Source organism: Vipera berus (genome assembly GCF_964194415.1).
Source record: "Vipera berus genome assembly, chromosome: 3".
Lineage (NCBI taxonomy): Eukaryota > Metazoa > Chordata > Lepidosauria > Squamata > Viperidae > Vipera > Vipera berus.
This window is the reverse complement of record NC_138204.1, coordinates 24123365-24140250: the sequence shown is the minus strand read 5'-3', so window position 1 is coordinate 24140250 and position 16886 is coordinate 24123365. Positions and strand designations below refer to the sequence as shown.

At 38.1% G+C, this 16886-nt stretch overlaps 1 protein-coding gene across 2 annotated transcripts in view; it reads right to left on the bottom strand.

Moving 5' to 3' along the window:
* The window catches only part of HNF4A (hepatocyte nuclear factor 4 alpha), a gene marked incomplete at both ends in the record, with an annotated part of 68395 nt that overhangs the window by 9043 nt on the left and 42466 nt on the right, over positions 1–16886 (bottom strand). The window contains 5 exons of one of the 2 annotated variants that reach the window (XM_081323351.1): positions 3038–3193; positions 4446–4552; positions 8487–8581; positions 9406–9580; positions 16231–16351. In XM_081323351.1, coding sequence (XP_081179477.1) covers positions 3038–3193; positions 4446–4552; positions 8487–8581; positions 9406–9580; positions 16231–16351 — 654 coding nt within the window. Of the gene's footprint in view, positions 1–3037; positions 3194–4445; positions 4553–8486; positions 8582–9405; positions 9581–16230; positions 16352–16886 lie in introns of those variants that run through there. The other variant, XM_081323352.1, reaches the window with a different exon arrangement.

The following is a 16886-nucleotide window of genomic DNA, read 5'->3' as shown; positions in this document are numbered from 1 at the left end:
TGGCCAAAGAATATGTGTGGATATGCTTCTTTGAATACTATAACCTTCAGGTGTTTCGAGCTTTACGGATTAATACCAGAACGTGAGTAGTAGAACGTGACAGTCAGTGCAGATGGCAAAGTAACTATGCAATATAGTCAGAGATCCTAAAATGTAGAATCTTGGAGATAAGTTAAGCCAACTTCCAGTCCATAGTAAGTATCTACTGCATCCCAGCCTTTGTTTAAACATGCAATGGAGAAGAACTCACTAAGTCTAGGTGAAGATTGTTCCACTGTTGAATTACCTGAAGTTTCTTCATTAGTTTTAAAGGCAGTCTCAGTTATATTGGAAATTACCAAAAAGTAAATTACCAAAGAGTACGGCAAAGCTACCCTGTGGTAAGATGGGTGACCAATAAATTTGATAAGTAAGTAATTAAATAAGTAAATGAATAAATAAAAACTGTATTTATTCAGCTATGACTGTCTTTTTGGTATAGTGGTTAAGGCATCAGGCTAGGAATCGTGAGACTTAGATTCTAGACCTATCTTAAGCAAAAGCCAGTTGGATAACTGGATCATTCAGTGTGTCTCAACCCTAGAAAGGAGACAACGGTAATTATCTTCTGAAAATACCGTATTTTTCCATCTATAAGACACACCCTTGTATAAGACGCTGTGGCATGTGAGTGCCAAACAGCTGAGCCAGCAAATCCGAAAGGGCTGGCCGACGATCTTGCCCCCTCCCCCCTCCCATTAGTGGCAAGCCCACAGGGGCTTGACACCTGCACCAGGCGGCATGGCAACCCACACAGGCATGCCCTGAACTCCGGAGGTTACCATTATTTTTCCGTGTATAAGTTGCTGCACTTGTATAAGATGCACCTGATTTTTGAACAGGGTGTTTGCAGGAAAAGATAGCATCTTACACATGGAAAAATATAGTATTTTGCCCAGAAAACTGCAGAGATTTGTCCAGGTAGTTGCCAGGAGTCAACATTGACTCCAAGGGTCATCATAATCATCATCACCATCATCATCCATCTTGGATTATAGCTGGAATATAAGACTAAATAGTTAAATGATGTTCTGAATTACAGGAGTCACGTCCACAGATCTAAGACTGCTGCGAACAATATTTTCCAGAACATTTAATTCCCCTCTGACTATTGGCCAGGATATTAGGTGGATGCACTGTTCCTAGTTAAGGATGTACTGCGCTGAGTTAATAAACAAGTAAAAGCACATTGGTCCCCATAATAACTCTCCAATCTTTGCTCGAAAAGCTCCAGTGATGAGCTCCATAATTTCAAGAGGCAGGTGGATCCACTGCTTAATACATTATAGTGTCAGGAAATTCCTTTTTATTTAGATTTTTGGTCTCATTTTGTAAAACGTCCACCCATTGGTTCTTGCCTTATCTTCAGGTACTATGAATAATAAATCCACAGCCTCCACCTCATGACAACTCTTCAAGTATTGGATGATTGGTATCATGTTTAGCCTTGTTTAGACTAAACATACCCAACTCTTTTAACCTTCATAGGATTTAGCCTTCAAGCTCCTTACCATCTTTACTGCTCTTTCTACTCTTTCTAGCTTTTCAGCATTCTTCCACTGTGGTGACCAAAACTAGAGTCAGGGTATTTCAAGTGTGGCCTGACCAATGCAACATGGAACACTTACTCACATACAGATCTATTAGGAATAGAATTAGCATTCTTGCCCTGGTACAATTAATTTTTTTAATGCCTTTGAATTTTTTTCTATAGTGAGGGACAGGCAGCGTTTTCTTTTTTTAAAAAATCCTGCTTGCTATGTTGTTAATGATTGCATTGTGTCACTTTATACCCTTCAATGAGCCTCAAGAATGTTCTGAATCTCCTGTTTCACATCTTTTTTTTTAAGAAGTCTTTAGAAACAAAGGTTAACACCAAGACGCAGTATAACATGGATGCTTTTTAATGTCCAACTGGGACTTCAGCTTTTCAGCAAACAATCTCTAAACATTAACTGGAGGATTTGGGAAAGATTGTCTTTATGGGGATGGGCCAACATGTAAGCACTGAACAAACATGTAGAAATATCATGTAATGAAAGAGCTGAAGAGAGCATCGGTTTTAAGTGTGAGACAAAGTGGAGTATGGTGCATTTGTCTGATAATACTATCCTAACGCTAAAAGAATCTTAGAAAAATAATGGATTGAGTAAGTGATTCTGTAACAAAAATATTAGCAAGGAAAAAGTAATTGGGGTGCAGATGTTCCATTATACATGAACTGGTCAAATGTGTGTCTACATGGGAGGAGTTTTTAGAATATTACTAGTACTGTGCAATTCAGATTTGTGAGAATCACCCAACCATAAGAACAGAATCATGGAGTGAGGAGCTAGGAAAAAATTCACTGCACCCAAAATTTCCTGTTCAATATAGAAAGCAGAAGAGTTGTTAGAAGATTAATCTCACTATTTACTCAAGAAACACTTGATAAAATGCTTGTTCTATTATTTTTTATTTTGTTTGGGAGGACAGCATTTTTAAAGATATTTTTGTGATCGACTGAAGGTGGGATTTTCATAATTTTAAAAGAAGAAAACATACATGAGGATTCAATCAACATTTATTTCTATCCCTTTGGCATTACAAGAAGATTCCAAATGTTTGACGGTATTAAAAATATCATTGCAGGATGTAAGTTATTCCTAGTAAAGTTGCCTTTTGCAATTGACTGATGATGATTTTGTCAATGCCAGTGGTGTTCTAGTGGTGCTCCAGATGTTTTCAGATATTATTATTACTGTTGGTTGCACAGTCAGCCAGATGTTTAGTCAGGATTTGGCATTTTTATTCGCCTACCGAGCCTTTCCTAAGGATTACCATTATTACTGTCAATCAATTCAGCATTACAGTACTGTATATCAATAAAAAACTGAATAGAAATATTAAAGCCTGATCATCAGATGTGTAGCTCAAAAGAATTACAGTATTACAATTTTGAAAATGGAACATGGAAGCAACAGTTTCATTAGAATAAGAGGGCAAAAACTTGGCTCACCTGATCATCCAGGGGAAGCTCACAGAAGGCTGGGATATATTTGGCCCATTCCACAAGCACTAATAACTGCTGCTTCATGGACTCACACACATCTGCAATATTTGCAATCTTTTTCCCTCTGATATCTCCGCTAATACCTGACATTGGTGATGATATCTGCAAAACAAGGAGAAGAGTTCCATCTAATATCATTAATAGAAAGATGAAAGAAAGTCAAGCTTAATGTGAACCGTCAAAATCATTTTGAAGGTCGTACAAATCTATTTCTCTCTAAACAATTAAAATAATCATAAATATCAGTCCTGAGTAACTGATTTAGACTGGTGAGAATGCATTTTTTAACAGTATGCACTCTTATTATCAAGACCTCTTTTAACATTTAATGCACTACATTCATGGCTGTATAGCTTATTTGGTTACAACTATGTATAACCTAAGCATTTTCTCTTAAGGTTATAGTCCTAGTGCAATGTTTTTTCACTAGGCAAAAATGCAATATTTTGTACCCAGAGAATTACTGATAACATTTATTATTGTTATGTAAAATGTGGTTACAATGGCAGTATGACTTCATTAACAATAGAGGTAGGGCTTTTGCTCATGGCCATGTTAACAAGCATTCCTCCAAAACTTGATTCTGTGGCATAAAATGCTCTGCCCTGACTGCTGAGTCCAAGTAATAAAGCCACTTGGAACAAGTTAAGGACAGCTATTATTGGAGGCTGCCAGCTGAATTTGCTGTTGCATCCAACGAAATCTGCCAATTGTTCTCCCTAATCAGATATTATGCAGTCAGCTAACTCCAAATATCGAGGTTGTCTGGTCTCTCCTGCAGCTTAAGACAAAATGGCCATGAAGGGTAATACCCAGATATCCAGTGACTGGAGAGGAGGAGTGATACATATAACAGCTAATAGGCAGTTCCTTGCTCTGACCTTATCTTTGCAGTATTGTCAATAAAGCATCATAGATTGCATTTTTAATAAATGTTGAAACTAGATCAGTTAAAGAAGAAATTAAGGTGCTTTTACAGTGGACTGAAAATTTTAAAACCATACCCCCACCAACACTCGCAGGGAAAGCTATTGTATATAAACAAGGAACAAACTCACTTGCTAGCACTGATGATGTTACATAGTTGGATAGTGAAACATCTGCAAGCAAATAACCAAGCTCAGAGAGCACCACAGACCCCACCGTTCAACCCTGAGCTACGTATATTCTCTTCTATTGAAACTTCTGTACGTTTATTCCAAAATAAATCCCTCCATATACGTGTACTTGGAGAAGCATCATTCAATATTTAAAGACATGCTTTCCAGGTTAAGATGTGCACTGTTATAACAGTGGAATATGGGAGTTGCCTAATCACACTTATACTAATTCTTTCCAAAACAGAAACAAGTACCTGTTGTGAAAGGACTTCTGCTTGCAATAAAACATTAATGGAAGGTAAGCTACTGTCTTCATAGCTAGACCGCCGAGTGCTGATTCGATCACGCTCATTTTGTACAGCTGAAATAAAAACCCAACATTAAAGCTACCTAAGCCATTTATATTATCAATAGGAACATGACTGACATTTTGCACTTGCTGTTTATTCTATATTTAACTGTGAATCCAAGCAGGTTCACTCCCATGGGGAAAAAACAGAAAATGTATGAGAACAGGAAAAGAAGCTATTTTTCCCCCTTTGTTTTGACTGGAAGGTTGGAAGCCCTATCAGTGCAGGCTTAGGGGAAATGAGGATGGAAGGGAAACAACAGTCTTAATGGTAGTTTTGTTCAAAATTGGATTTCACCCAATAAAAAAGCAATGAACATACGTTGCTGCTGTTGCTGATGATAATGATGTTGATTTGAACTACCACATAGATTTAAACTGAGCAATTAAATGATACAAGATAATAGCTAATTAAGTAGACATATATTCTCTATGCTATTGTGCACTTTCAAGAAGGAAATTCAATTGTAATAAACTGGTTTTTTTACATTTTAATCTCTTGACCTGTCACCCAAAGGAGGAAAAAAAATCCTTCTCAGCTTCACTAATACAGTTTTCCTTGATGTCATGACTTTGAGGCTAAATCTTTAGCAATGTGGGATGAATTTAATCTTCTACCTGTTTCCCAAGCTGCTACTGCACTGAGAAGCTAGGAAGAGTTTTTGTTGTTGTCCGTTAGCATTGTATTTTAATTAAAAATGAGCAATGTTTACGTTATTCTACACACAATATTTAAAAAACTCTATTATTGCTCCTCTGAGTCTTCTTTTTGTTTCCAGTTTTGTTAACATTAATAGATATTTAAAAATATTAGGCTTCAATTATAGTGGAGAAATATGTCAATGAAGATCCAGTCATTCAGGCCAAAGGTGTCTAAAGGTTGAATCATGGCAACTGGACCAAATTTTGTTAATCTGAGACATTTTGTTGCTTATCCAAGCAACTTAATCAGTCAGAGCAAAATTTTAAATTAATTAGAATTTTTTAAAAAAAATATAGTGGGAAAGGTGCTTCAACAGTTTAACATTTGAGGTGTTTCTTTTCATACCCAGGGTAAATGTATTCTAATATTTCCTGATCAGGCTTGTGATCAGCTATGATTACTTGGCTAAGGCCCAGGAAGAGATTATCCTTAACAAGTCCAAGAAGTACGTAAGTTATCAGCTCTAGTAATCAGATACTTTCACTCTCGGACTAATCACAAGAATATCTCTCTTAAGCGATATCTGATTGTTACTGTTACAAGCAGTGCCTCTCAGATTTATTTTCCAATCAGCTCAATAACAGAGTTATAATGAGGCTATACTGAAATGAAAACTCTGCAGTCAGCAGCTATTAATAGGAGGACTCAAGGTTATGCTGTGTGTTATCAGGAACCCAGGAGCTCAGTCACAGCATGATGTATCCTAAATGTTTACTCAGTATTTAGCTGGTCATGGACCCAATGTAACTTCTATTGAATATTAACAGGAAAATACAAGTTGAGCAGGCACTCTGGACAGATATGAGGATTTCACTATCCAAGCAAAATGGAACCACATTTTTAGGAACACTTGTTCTTCGGCTACTAATGTTAAGTATTGGCAGCATCTAAGCATTAGCTATCATGACAGGATGCATCAAAGCCAACCCAAAGACTTATTGCCACTTAAAAGTGGAAAGTTTTATTGTAGCATAAGGTGGACAGCTCCCTCATTATGGCTGGTTTCCACCAGCCCTAAAGAACAGTGAGGCACAATTGAAAAAGCACAGTTGCCTACTAAACTCTCATCCCGGGAAATAATCTATTTTGTGGCATTTTAAAGGATCACACAAGGACTAGCACACAAGCTTTGTGGACAAGAATCCCCTTCATCAAATGTGGCTTGGCACGTCCATAAGTAGGAATATGAAGAACAGCATCCTGATTCACAGTAGCTAACTATAGGCCTAAGGATGCACTGAGTCAGAAAATGGGAGCCCCACTTCCACCCCTTTCCTCCTTATAACTGTCAATTCAGAGGCAGACTGCCTTTAATCTTGGAGGGAACACAGAGTGAGCCTGAGCTTGCCTTTAAAGCAAACTAAAATAGCATCCATAAATCCATGGACTGGCAGCAAATTTCATAAGTTAACTATGTATGAAATGCTTCCTTGTTTCTGTTCTAAATCAACATTCATATTAAGCATTTATACCAGGATAAACAGTGTAAACCTATTTGCAGCTTCTGAAGTTTTATTATTTTGTTGTTGCTGATGGTGGCTTGAATGAATGAACCTTTATTGTCAAAGTACAACCATGTATACATTGAGATTAGCTGAGCCTCCCTTCGTGCTCCCACCCCCCAACTCACAGTGACAACAAACCTCCATCTTATTACACCATGTGAACTAATTGCACCACACACCGGCCTCGTAAGTCAATTCTGCATAAAGTTTATAAAAATTATTTCCCGTTCAAAAGCCTAACAGACCACAGATAAAAGCTGTTTTTCAGCCTGGTGTGGCTGGCTATATTCCTATATCTCCTACCCGATGGTAGGAGAGTAAAGAGTGTGAGTCATTCCTGAGAATTTTCCTCACTCTTCCAAGGCAACGAGCCCTGGCGATGTCATCCAGTGGTGTCAGGGGACAGCCCACAATGTATTGTGCTGTACTCACCACCCTCTGTAATACTTTCCTATCCGTGGCTGTCAGACCAGCATACCAAACCACAATAGCATAAGAGAGGACGCTCTCTATAGTAGACCGGTAAAAGAGCGTCATTAGCCGTTGTTCTACCCTGTTCTTCCGCAAGACCCTGAGAAAGTGAAGCCTCTGTTGGGCTTATTACAGATGCCCCAAATTTCCAAGCCTACCCTTTTCCTGTTCTATTGCCATTGCCATTGCTACTACCAGCACCCTTGGTAGAGGGTAAAGATAGAGAGGTGTGCCACTTTCTAACAACTTTAATGCAGGTAAATTGCAAATCAAGAGGAAAAGAATCAAATTTAGGATTACCGAGAGAGATATTCCAGCAATGTCTTCTTAAGAAACATCATAGCCATCCCAACAATGACAACCTTTATATTTCTAGGTGCACATATATGTGTATGAGAACTTCCAATTTGTGATTTGACACTACTGTTCATGTAAACTTTACTGCAAAAAACAACAACACACAAAACCACCTGTCCTCGTCTGCTTTGGATGTTGTGTTCCGAGGAATCAAAGCACTTTGTAGATTTGTGATGCAATAATAATGATCAATTACTTTTTGGAACTCTGAATGATTTTTTTTTTATATTTCTATTTTTCCCAGACAATAATTCGGATGGCAAACAACAGCTATTAATTGTGTTCTATCCAGAAAGTCCCTCCCAGTGGGACAGCAAAACTGGGGAAAAAAAATCTCTGTTATCTGATCTACATATTCAGAGGCAGGGAAAAGGGGATATTTGAATTGCCAGATGAAATGCAGAACAACCATTGTCATAATTGCTTTGATATCTTGGATTATGTTTTTGCTGGTCATAGTTATAAATCCATTTACCTCAATTAAACAGATTATCTGTCTATGTTGCCTGTGATACATCATTTAAGACCCACTAAGATACTACCCCATACTGTCTAGCAAAGAGTATGTCTTGCCTTTCCTTTTAACCAAATGGCAGTACTTATAGGAGACTTCCCTCTTTTTACCTTCTCAACAATCCCAGCAAATAGACTGGCTTGAGAAAGTTATTCAGTGAACCTATGTTCAGTTAGTGACATAAACCTAAATCTTTCCAACTCAAGTCCAACACTTTAATTATTATTTCATACTCATTCTCAGATATATCATCCAAGCTCCTGTCAGATGTGGAAGGGGGGAAATGGCTACCTTCTATAGAATCTGATAAACTACACAGCAGTCTTCAAAACTGTTTATAGCATAGTTACACAATGAAAAAACAAACTCAGTTGATGATTCCTGAAAGGATCTTACCTTCTTTCTTCATTCCTGCTCGAAAACACTTTTTTAGCCTACAATATCGACACTGGTTCCTTTTGTCCTTGTCTACAACACACTGTCTATTAAACCTGCAAAGGAAAGGATAGAGACATGATTTGAATTTTAACACAGAGCAAATTAAGTTTGCTGTAATAATACACTTTGAAATATGGTGCAAATTGCAGCCTTTTGATATTGCACATTGTACACCAAATATCAGAAAAGATCCTTCTTTTTTTCTTACAACCCTTCTATATCTTGCCTTTTCCAGACAATTCTTGCCAGTTTCTTAGCCAAGTTAAAAATGCTCTTGTAGATCTTCTGGACTAAGTGAAAACGCAGACCAAAGATAAATGAGTGTTAAAAAAGAGAAACCTAGGGGTATTCTTTTCATTTCATCAGATCTGGAATCAGAGTTGGGGGTCTTGTATTTCAGTCTCAAGCTTATGTTTGAGGCCTTATATTTCAATCTCAAGCTTGATGCAGGAAATCTATCCATGATAGGTGGATCTTCATCCTTTTCTATAAAAAGTCTAGCAAGGGACTTCTTAGTTGCTAATTGGTTTTGTTTTCAAAACTGTTTTTATGACATTTATAAAATCTTTCCTTATCTACTCTCCTGAAGCTCAGTAGATCTAAACTTACCCATTTAAAACAACTGAAAACAATCTTTTAGTCTTTTTTTATAGGATCACACTTAATGTTCTTGAAGGATGACATCATGCTCTCAATTTCTTTTTCTTCTATTCTCCAAGCTAAATGTACCGGTATTTACTTCTTTTCATTCTTTCTCTTTGATATAGTTCTTGATTCAAGAAAGAATACCTCATAAAACTGCGCCTTGTTACCCTTTAAATGTTAACAATTTATTTTATCATTTTAGTAAACTTTCTGTTCACTCTGCTTTCCTTACCTGCAAGAATACATATGGTTCTTCCTGACACTTCTTCTGAAGAACCCTTTGCAGCCATCACAACTGGACGCTCCGTAATGCTTCCCTGTAGCACGATCACCACAAATGGCACATAACACACTGGCTCCAATGTTGTTAGAAGCATTAAGATTTGTAACATCAGACGGGGATGTGTCTGTTTAAAAAGATATGTAGGAAGCAATCATGAACACACACTAAGTCAAGAAATCACTAGGGGTACACGAGTTCACATAAAACCAGCAGCTTTAAGAAGCTGTCTGATCCATTCAGTTTTCCACACGCTGTCCTAATACATATTAAATCAAACCTGCATTTTCCTCATTTTGTATTCACCATCTGAAAATCAAACATTGTATAGATTCAAACCAGTATTATCTATATGCTTGCAAACATATGCTATAGATCAGCGACCCCAACCTTTTGGGCCTCAGGGACTGGTGCTGTGGTGGGAGGTTTCTTGTGTGCTGCCTGCATTTCCCCGATGAAGCTTTGCTTGTTTGTGCAGCTCAGTTTCTGGCATGCTGCAGCCTGGTGCCAGTCCATGGATCGGGGGTTAGGGACCCCTGCTTTAAACTAAGTCTCAGGGCATCAGTCCTTCTTCTGAATCATTCTAAAAATGCAAACCTTCACATCAATGAGAGGTTGCCCCATTAGTCAATGTGGCCTAGGGACAGCATATACCCTTGAGTCCACATACTTTGTAAGTCTATAGTCGACAAACAGCATCTTCAGCCAATCATTATTTAACCACAGGTGGTAGGAATTTGTCCACCTGTATTGATGTGCATTTGGTGGCCTGCAGAAGCATTCTTTCTGACAAGCTATGGGATGATTTGTAGGGGTAGTTGCCAATTTAATGTGATTACAAGGAGCCTCCCTTTCACCATGGCACCAGTCAGTAAGCCTGTGAAGTTTGTTAACTATTATCAAAATAAAGAAGCTTCAAAGCCCTTCCTTTCAACATGACATCAGATAAGCAAATCCTGTGCTATACAGCCAATCTTGAAAGTAATCAAAACTCCATTTTGGGGCTACTCTCCAGTCTGCTGTGTGTATGAAATGCAAGCTAGGAAACAGGTATGAGAGGCACTTTCCAATGGGGAGAAAAAAATGTGTCCCCAGGTGCATATAAAATATTCTGGAACAAAAGAGTGACAATGTTGAGATTCAAACTAGGTCAACAATGCAATCGTAAATAATGTTGACTAATCTCTTATATTTATGCATAATCCTTTTGCTCAGTGCTCAGAAAGCAGTGTACAATTAAAATGAATGCCCAACAAGATAACAATAAATATATCAGTTAAAAACAGAAACAAAAAGGAAAGAGAACTTTAATACAATAAAATAGAGTAACATTAACCAATAAAAATGCTGTTTTCACTAAAAGATGATGGAATTTACTTAACTTCTCTACAACTGTTACTGCTATGGGTGGTTATTCCTTGAGTACTCATCCAACTCATTTATAAATACATAGTCTCAGATGTAAAATACATGACTAAAATACTGTTGTGACTACTGCCTGTTGATGGCCTTGGGTTAGGCTGAAACAGGAAATAAGATTTGTCCCATGTTTGGGGCCTAGCAAGGTAATCTAAATACTTAACAAACATATACCGGTATATATATGTGTGTGTGTGTGTGTGTGTGTATGTTTATATGTATATATGTGTTTGTATGTGTTTGTATGTGGATCTTTGGTCATTTACATTGTTCCAACTGCCTTGCAAAGAGAGTCAGTACTCTGTTTTGATAGTATGGGTGGAGGAGAGGGGGTGAGAGAGAAATTAGTAACATAGATAAGCCCTAACCAGGGACTTCCTCTTCCAGGGTTTAGCCTGTTCCCATGAAAAGTAAGGACAGAATCTAGGTTGATTCCTAAACCAGGAGGGCCAACTAAGTGTACGGAGATACAAACGTCACTGCCTGGGTAACCACAAACATTATCAGCAACACTTCCAAATGCTCTGAAACTAACCAACCATTCAGGAAGGAGAAGCAACATTACAGAACATTGCCCTCTAGTCTTTCAAAGATGATCCTGAAAGACACCAGGGTCAATGATATTGAAAGCCTCCAAGAGATCAAGGGGAACCAGGAGGATTACACTCCTCCAATTCCAGTATCTCAAAAGGTCATCCACAAGCATGACTGATTTCTTTACTGAATCCTAAACCTGATTGCCAGACATCCAAATAATCTCCTTCCTCATGTACATTAATGATGGCATAAATAATCAACAATATCAATCTTAATAACTCACCCATGATTTTCTCAACTGTGTTTGGGTTTCTGCTGGCCAAGATGCTAGCTAATCCAAGACTTTTAGAAGTTGTTTTGAAAAGCTTTAAAAAGCATTGACATTAGCGAATAAATATAATGGAGTAAAGATTATCTTCTTAAGTGACCTATTTGTATTTTCCTTAAAGACTATTTCCTTAAAGACTATTTTCGTAGAAGACTATTTCTCTATATGTGTTGGGTTTGTAATTCAGAACTTCCCTTTCCACTGCAAACGTATTTTCTACTCGCATATTGGATGGAAGCCATGGATGGAAAGTAATAAGAGAGAAGCAACCTGGAACTAAGGAGAAATGTCCTGACAGTTAGAACAATTGATCAGTGGAACAACCTACCTCCAGAAGTTGTGGGTGCTCCATCACTGGAAGTTTTAAAGAAGAGACTGGATAACCATTTGTCTGAAATGGTATAGGGTTTCCTGCCTGAGCAGGGGATTGGACTAGAAGGCCTCCAAGGTCTCTTCCAACTTTATTATTATCAGTAGTATGGATCCTATCCATAAAAACTACCTTCTGCTCTTCCGGAATAGCAAGCAAGGTAGGTTAATGGGTGATGCTGCTAGCAATGATGAGTGTGCACATTTGATTACTGCATACTTTTTCACAATATTTCGCAATAAAAAAATTAAAGAGTTAAGTAATTATTCCTTCTTTGTACCAACTGATCCTAATTGTCCAGCAAACATCTCCAAGAGAAAAAGGAAATTCTGATAGAAAATGTGAAACTACAGAATGAAGAAGGCAGTGGAAAAAAAAAAGATGATAAAGATCTGATAATAGCTTGGCATTTCTTTGGTCACTTATTATATAACCAAGCAGCTATGCTGTACAACAAATTGTACCAAGTAATTAAATGATACTTGTAAAGGGAATGAAAACAAGATAAAGAGTTCATTATACCATAAATCAAATAGATTGTTATTTTGCACATTCTCCCTGGTGAGATCAGTGCTTTGTGATCAGTTCTTGGGAAAGTTGTTGTCGTATTTATGCATTTATCTGCAAGCATTAACCAACTGGCAAATTCTTACAGTGGCCTTGGTGATTGGCTGCATAGTTGAACTCTTTTACCCTGATGAAGTTTCTCTTCACATTCAACTGGAATGTACCGTTCTGTAATTTAAGACTGTTATTCTTTGTCCCAGACTCCTAGATGACAAAAGTCAGGAATGTTGATATGATATTTCTTCAAGAACTTGGAAAGCATTCCAAGTAGTCCTTGGTTTTCAACGGGTCATTTAGTGACTGTTTGAAGTTACATCATTTGAAGTTACATCATGACCGTTTTTCACACTTACGATCATTGCAGCATCCCCATGGTCACATGATCAAACTTCAGACACATAGCAACCGGCTCATGATGGCTACAGTGTCCTAGGGTCATGTGATCACCTTTTGCAAACTCCTGACAAGCAAAGACAGTGCGGAACCAGATTCACTTAACAAACATGTTACTAACTTAACAATTGCAGTGATTCACTTAACAACTGCGGCAAGAAAAGTCGTAAAATGAGGCAAAACTCACTTAACAAATGTCTCACTTGGCAACATAAATTTTGGGCTCAATTGTGGTTGTAAGTCGAGGACTACTTGTATTATATCCCAACTCCTCCCCCTTTGTATTTTCAAGATTAAAGATACCCATTTTCCTAAGCCCATTCTCATAAGAATTCATTTTATTTGATCATCTCCATCTGCTTTTTACTTTGCTTTTTGCAGTTTCTATGAATCTTCCTTAAAACACAGTAATCACAAATGAACAGAGGGGAATCTGACCAATGTAGACAATAGAAGAATTATTGTTTCCTTTGACTTGAAAGTTACATTTCAATGGATTAGTTTCAATGGAAACTAAGATGATTAAAGGTCTGGAGACTAGAACATATGAGGCACGGTTGCAGGATTTGGGTTTGGCTACTCTAGAGAAAAGAAGGACAAGGGGTGACATGATAGCAGTATTCCAGTATTTGAGGGGCTGCAACAAAAAAGAAGGGGTCAACTTATTTACCAAAGCACCTGTCGGCAGGACAAGAAACAATGGATGGAAACTAATCAAGCAGAGAAGCAACCTGGAACTAAGGAGAAACCTCCTAACAGTGAGGACAAATAACCAGTGGAACAGCTTGCCCCCAGAAGTTGCAGGTGTATCATCACTGGAGGTTTTTAAGAAGTGACTGGACACTCACTTGTCTGGAGTGGTATACTGTAGGGTCTCCTGCTTGAGCAGGGGGTTGGACTAGAAGACCTCCAAAGTCCCTTCCAGCTGTATTCTGATTGATTGGATGGATGCATGTATACTTTATAATTATAAGGTAAAGGTAAAGGTTCCCCCGCACATGCGTGCTAGTCGTTTCCGACTCTAGGGGCCGGTGCTCATCTCCGTTTCAAAGCCAAAGAGCCAGCGCTTGTCCGAGGACGTCTCCGTGGTCATGTGGCCAGCATGACTAGATGCCAAAGGCGCACGGAACACTGTTACCTTCCCACCGTGGTGGTCCCTATTTTTCTACTTGCATTTTTACGTGCTTTCAAACTGCTAGGTTGGCAGAAGCTGGGACGAGTAACAGGCGCTCACTCTGTTACGTGGCACTCAGGATTCGACCGGTCAAACTGCCGACCTTCTGATCGACAAGCTCAGCGTCCTAACCCACTGAGCCACTGCGTCCCTTATAATAATTATATGCATCTATAATTGCATTTATCTTTTTAGCAGTTACACATATTCAGATTGTAATAGGATTGTACAGTTAATAGCCTTTAATAGTTTGGTAAAGTTTTACAAAATGAAGAACAAGGTGCATGTGCCTCCCTGTGTACCCAAGATATATTTATGTAGAGAGGACTCTTCCCCACTTCAGTCATTTTCCAGCAGGTGTCAGCAACAGCCACACCCAAATGTCAATGCACACGTTGTGGTGACCCTGGATACTGTATTCAAGCTACTATGCAAAAAGTTGTAAAAATCTGACCATGAGTAAAGGGAGAAAAAATTGAACATGCTGAATACTCATTCATTATTAATTTTTAGTAGTTTGGAGAGCTATGTTCTACAAACAACCTTTCAGAAACATAGCTTTCATTTTAGTCACCTATCTTAATTATTAGCTTTTAAACATTAGCTTATAATGTTAATACTTAGCGTTAGATATTTCAAAAATGTAAGAATGAAAAATTGGCAGTAATATTCCAAATAAAAGATTGAGACAATTATCACTAAACCTTCCATAAATACTCTCCAAAGAAGACTGGAAATTGTAGTTTTGAGAGGAAGCTGGGGATGCCTTTGTGGTTCTCCCTAGAACATCTTCCCTAGTTACATATTTATGTTCAGCCATACAACTGTATTTCTATTTAAGATGTCCTAAAACGTTGTATGACAGTAAGGAAATCAGGTACAATTTCCAGAAAACGTAGAATACATCTCTCTAAAAACAAGAAAAAAATTATCATAAACTAGCCCATTTTGTATTTCATAGCATGCTGTTTTCCAAATATTAGAAAGTTCTGAATTTCAATGAATGCCACTGAAGCTATCAGACTCATTGAGGCAATAAGGTACACAGTGTTATGCCAATTAAAATAAAGAAAAGGATCAAGGGAAAGATCACAGTTTTTAAGCAAAAAATGCATAATATGAGAAAACTGAGCTTATAATCATAATAGAAGTAGTAATGATAACTTCCTGTAAAATTCTACATGGAGTGTGAAAGTGTCATACGAAGACAATAGAAAATATTTTGTAAATCATTCAGCTACATTACTGCATGAAATGATAATAGTAATAAAGGCAATAATCATAATCATATTTCACCACAATTCCAAACCTGTGTGGGATCGTGTACACATTTAGAATTATATCAATTATAATTCTAAACATAATTTAGAATCAATTATATTTATGGAGTCTTATTCACAAATACGAACACATAGTATTATGCTTCACTCTAATTGCAGATTATTATTGCACAGACAATATGAAGAGTTTTCATTGGTATAACTCTACCAAAAAATAATTTCATTTCCTGATAGGCCCTTGAACTCCAACTACTTTTTGAACAATAAAAAGTTAGGTGTTGCATTCCTTCTTTTAAAACCTACTCCTATGGGAACAACCACTCGATTTCAATTATTTTCCTTCTATACTTCCCAACTCTGCTTCTTTCTGGGGCTTCTTCCTATGTTTTCCACAGCCAAATTTGTGTGTAGTGCAAGAGAAAACAATAATAGGGCTTTGATTCCTATACTGCAACCGTCCTGTGAAATGTCAGCTGATTAAACCAAGTAGAGTCCCAGACAAAATCTTTTGGGGAAAATATTTGTGCCTGGAGGACCAAAACCTCCTCCACCGCCAGGCTTTTACATAGGTGGCGGATGGAACTAAGCATACTGTAATCATGTTTGCTCCACATTATCTGGCTGCTGTAAAAAATAAATTGAGTTCTGAATCTTTCCTGCCCCGACCCCAACTTTGATAGAGAAAAACAACATTCTGAAATGGACTTACCACTGCCCATTGCCAAGACTTGCATGTTCTCAAACTCCAATGTCGTATATGCGGGATCTAAAGCTGCACTGTAATCTGCCATCTCCATGTCTATCAGGGCTTTGGAAAGGCGCATTATCATCTGCAAACACGGGCCAGATTGCAGTGATTCCACAGCCAGAGGTTATTGGCCCCCTCAACTCTCCAACTGATTTTGCCGGCGTCCCCTATCTGTTGGCCTTTATTTCAGATATTTCTCTGAAAGAATCTGCTGCACTTCAAGGCCTATACTACCCAAATGGGTGGAGGCAGGAGGCAAGGGGGGTTAATCGTTAATCATCTCACCCACTAGTGAACACTGCTGCGCTCAGCCTCTTATTTCTTTCTGCTTTGCTTTTCTTCCTCTCTATTCCCTGTTGACGATTGTTTATGACAGGCTTCGTCACCAGCTTGTTGCTGATTTCTGCTCCAGGACAGGTGAAAAAGCATAGCGAAGGGCCTGCTATCTACACTCAGCTTTCCCCAGTGCAGTGTGGTACCTGAGGTGTCATTATTAAGATTACTTTATTGGTAGCAGAAGCTGCAAGGATCACTTCTGAAAGGCAGAATACAATTTCCATCTTCCATCTGGAACTGCTGTCCTGTCCTTCCAACTACTCTTTCTCTTCCTCTCTTCT